Source organism: Echinops telfairi, unplaced genomic scaffold (assembly GCF_000313985.2).
Source record: "Echinops telfairi isolate 266 unplaced genomic scaffold, ASM31398v2 ScPeMD7_443;HRSCAF=831, whole genome shotgun sequence".
NCBI classification, from domain to species: Eukaryota; Metazoa; Chordata; class Mammalia; order Afrosoricida; family Tenrecidae; genus Echinops; species Echinops telfairi.
The window spans coordinates 34,414,320-34,418,104 of NW_022104341.1; the positions used below are offsets into that span (position 1 = coordinate 34,414,320).

The 3,785-nt window shown below is 34.2% G+C and overlaps 1 protein-coding gene across 1 annotated transcript in view; it reads left to right on the forward strand.

Moving 5' to 3' along the window:
• The window catches only part of COL24A1 (collagen type XXIV alpha 1 chain), a 411,206-nt gene that overhangs the window by 114,492 nt on the left and 292,929 nt on the right, over positions 1 to 3,785 (forward strand). Inside the window, exon 10 of the mRNA XM_045292047.1 lies at positions 2,746 to 2,790. Coding sequence (XP_045147982.1) covers positions 2,746 to 2,790 — 45 coding nt within the window. The remainder of the gene's footprint in view (positions 1 to 2,745; positions 2,791 to 3,785) is intronic.

Below are 3,785 nucleotides of genomic sequence, written 5' to 3' on the forward strand. Positions count from 1 at the left end.
TAAAGATATTTATAGAGTTCTTGCATTCCACCTTCCTATCTGGTTTTGTGCATATGCAGTCCAGTGATGGCTATTTGTTTTTCTTTACTTATACTATCAATATTATTTGAAAAAATATAGATTTATTGTCCCAAGGCTTGAAAGTAGAAAATCATATTTAAAATTTAAATTTCAACTCAATAGCATAGGAATGCAGTGCAGGCCCAAGTTTTCATATCTGTAAACTGATTTTTGCAAATAAAAATAATACAGATTATTCTTTGCTAAATTATTCTTTGCTAAATTCTTTCCCAATGTTTCATTTTAAACAGGAATGAATTAAAACATATTTTTTGTAATTACTTGTGAATGACTCTAGAAAGAAGAAATATTCAAAAGAGTTTAAATATGCTGTAATAACAATCAAAATGTCCAGTCTTCTTAGGTGAGATGAGGTGAAGATAGATATTCTCTTGGTGAGAATAACAAGTAATTGATTTCAACAGAAAAAATATATCTTATACATAATACTACAACTAAGCCACTTAACCTATATGTAATAGAGCAGATTAGTAGGTGATATATCCAATTTATCAAGCAAAAAATTGAACTTTGTTGGCTCAAGGGAGTAGATCTAGTAAACATTGTTAATGATTCTGTTCATGAGAGAATACTTTCCTGACCATTTGGTATGAATTCATTTATAGTAAATGATGAAATTATGTAATAAATAATTTATATACCCATGCACAATATTGTAGTCTTGAATTTAACTATCTTAAGCCTAGTATTGATAAATAAATAGGTAGATTACCTTTAATCACCCTAATACTGACCAGTCTATCAGAAAAATATTGAGATTTGTCTCATCCCTTTCATTGTGCTTACCACAGGACCATATTCCATAAATTGCACCTACCAAAGGACCATTTCCAAATTTTATTTGGCTACATCAAAATTATCATTAAAGTCATAATAGGTATAGCTGACTATAGCCCATTATTATGTTTAGATATATAGAATAATAGAAATTATAATGTTAATCATTCCTGAAAGCAAATGGAAAGGAGACATTCTTTCCGAAAGTCATATTATACATATATATTATACATATACACATTAGACATATATATTTTACATATACATATGTGTAATGAAATGCTATATAGTTTGTATTACCCTTAGGTTACCTGCATAGATTTAGTAAAGATACTGAAGTTTGGGGAAAGAATTAACCTCTTGTTTATAAAAATGATCGTCTCTGATGTTTAAAGATGCATAAAGTTCTTATGCTTTGAGTCCAATTGCTCAGCTATGAACTCATAATCAATTATTTTTGAATGATGTTGACATGAAAATGAACATTTATCTTCAACTGGTGATCTATTCTAATTCATCTGAGACATACTATCATCCAAAGTCTTTTATTAACCATTTTCTTAATTTCTAAAGCTCGTGTGATTGTAAATCTTAAAGTGATTATATCAGTTAGGATGCCCTGGACTTCAAATACAGTAGGCTAGTTTCAAAATAAGAACATTTCAAATATTGCTTGTAACTGGAAATCAATTATTGAAGGGCTGCATATGATGCAGGCGCTCTGGTGGGTACATGTTGGATCGCTAACCTCAAGGTTATCTGAGCAAGCTCACCAGCTGCTCAGCAGGAGAAATATTAGGCAGTTTTCTCCCATAAAGATATGTAGACTCAGACCCCTACACAGGGTCGCTTTGCGTTGGAATCAACTTGATGACAGGGGAATTAAAAAGATGCACACACATATATATGTGTGCTATATGTAGAGCACTAATGGCCCTGTGGAATAGGCTTTGGGCTGACAACTGCAAAGTTGGCAGTTCAAACCAACCAGGAAGTCCTCCAGAGAAAGATGAGGCTGCCCTCTTCTACAAGTTTTACAGGCTACTAGAATTACTATGAATCAGAACTGACTCAATGGCAGTGAGCTAGATTGGGGTTTTTATACAAAGTCGAAAGTATGGAGTCACTACTCTACTGCTCACACTATCCAATGAGGTAGGAGCTATCGTTATATCATTATGAAGAAGATGAAACACACACAGAAAAAGTAACTTGTCTAAGACTATGTAGAAGTGGAAAGTGCAGAACTTGAACATGGGAGTTCAGGCTGCAAAGACTAGGGCTTTAAGTCCTATGCCCTACTGCTGTTTACATGACCGGAGATGCATACCTTAGGTGGGATCAAAACACAATATGATCTTGAGGTTAGCAATATCACCATCCTTGTTTCTGCTTTATCTTTCTCGATGTTGGCCCCACAGTAAGACTGGTCTCCGACATGATTGCTAGATTGCAATCCTGCAATGATGAGAGGGATACGTGTCTCTTTGTTTCTGTTTAACTTAGAGAGTGCGTGAGAAAGAGAAGAGGTATGGGGAATGACACTTTTCTCTTTGTTCGGTTGTACCAGTTTTGCTTAGCTGTTTTCCTCTTGACTGTCTCTAGGGGGAATACCAAGATCCCATTTGCAAGGCCCTCAGATTTCTGAATCAAAGCAGGGTTTTGTTAGGAGAAAGAAGGGAAGAAAGGGATCACTGCTGAGCAACCTGGACTTCATCTTCAGTTAAATTAATATACTGAAGCTAGTCTGAATGTAACACCAGTGTATAGAACAATCTATTTCTCTCTTTGGCATACATCATGGATTGACATTTGTAATCAAGGGATTTGTAATCTCTAGTTCCTACATTCATTCAACAAATCTGTCTTTGGACTTTTATGTTCCAGGGCATTCCCGGGATACGTGGAAAAAAAGGTCCTAAGGGAAGACAGGTAATTTTATGTTTCTTGAGCTTCAGTTAAGCCCAATACGATAAAATTATATGTTTATTTAGCTATTACAATATGAATGTGTTTTGGTTGTTGTTTTAATCCACAATCTATATCATTCAACAGAATTTCATTTTTGTCACTTCATAGTCTACCAAATAATCACTTAGAATGTAATAGAAAATGTAGAATTTCAAAGAACTAAATTTAATATTTCTAACCCATTTAATATACTAGTGGAAGAAACTCTTACATGCCAAGGAATGAAAATGTCACAGATTATACGTAAATCCATTCAGCTGATTTTCAAAAGGGTTGAAATCCATTAAGTTGGGAAGAGATGGTGTTTTTAACAAATGTTGTTAGTAAAACAGGATATCCATTTGCATCAAAATGGATCAAAGACCACCGTTTTACCCATAAAACTATGAAATTGAAGGAAGAAAAATAAGAACAGCAATAGGAGACTTAACTTGTGGCCTAAATAGAATATCAAACATAACTAAAAATGAACAAACAGAAGATAAACTAGATCATTAAAACCTTTAAAAAATTTAATTTTTGTATTCATTCAAAACTTCATCAGAAGCATAAACAGAGAACCTACAGTTCGGGGGAATTTTTTTCACAAGCCTTTAATCTCTAAAATTTATAGAATATTCCAATATTTCAGCAACGAAAATAAAATCTAATTAAAACTGGGCACATGATATTTCACCAAAGGTGACACTTAGGTGGTCAATAAACACATGAAGCACTGCTCACATCACCCACCAGAGATACCTAAGTCACAGCTAGATGGAGACAGCATCTCCTCCGGGCATGGATGACACAGAACAGAAACAGGGAGCAACAAATGCGGGCAAGAGTTCGGGGAGTTTGGAACTCTTATATGCTGCTGGTGGGACTGTTAAATGCTACAACCACCGTGCAATATTGTATGTGGCTTCCTATAAAAAGATAAAAATAGAAATACCATATTGTCCAGTAATCCTATG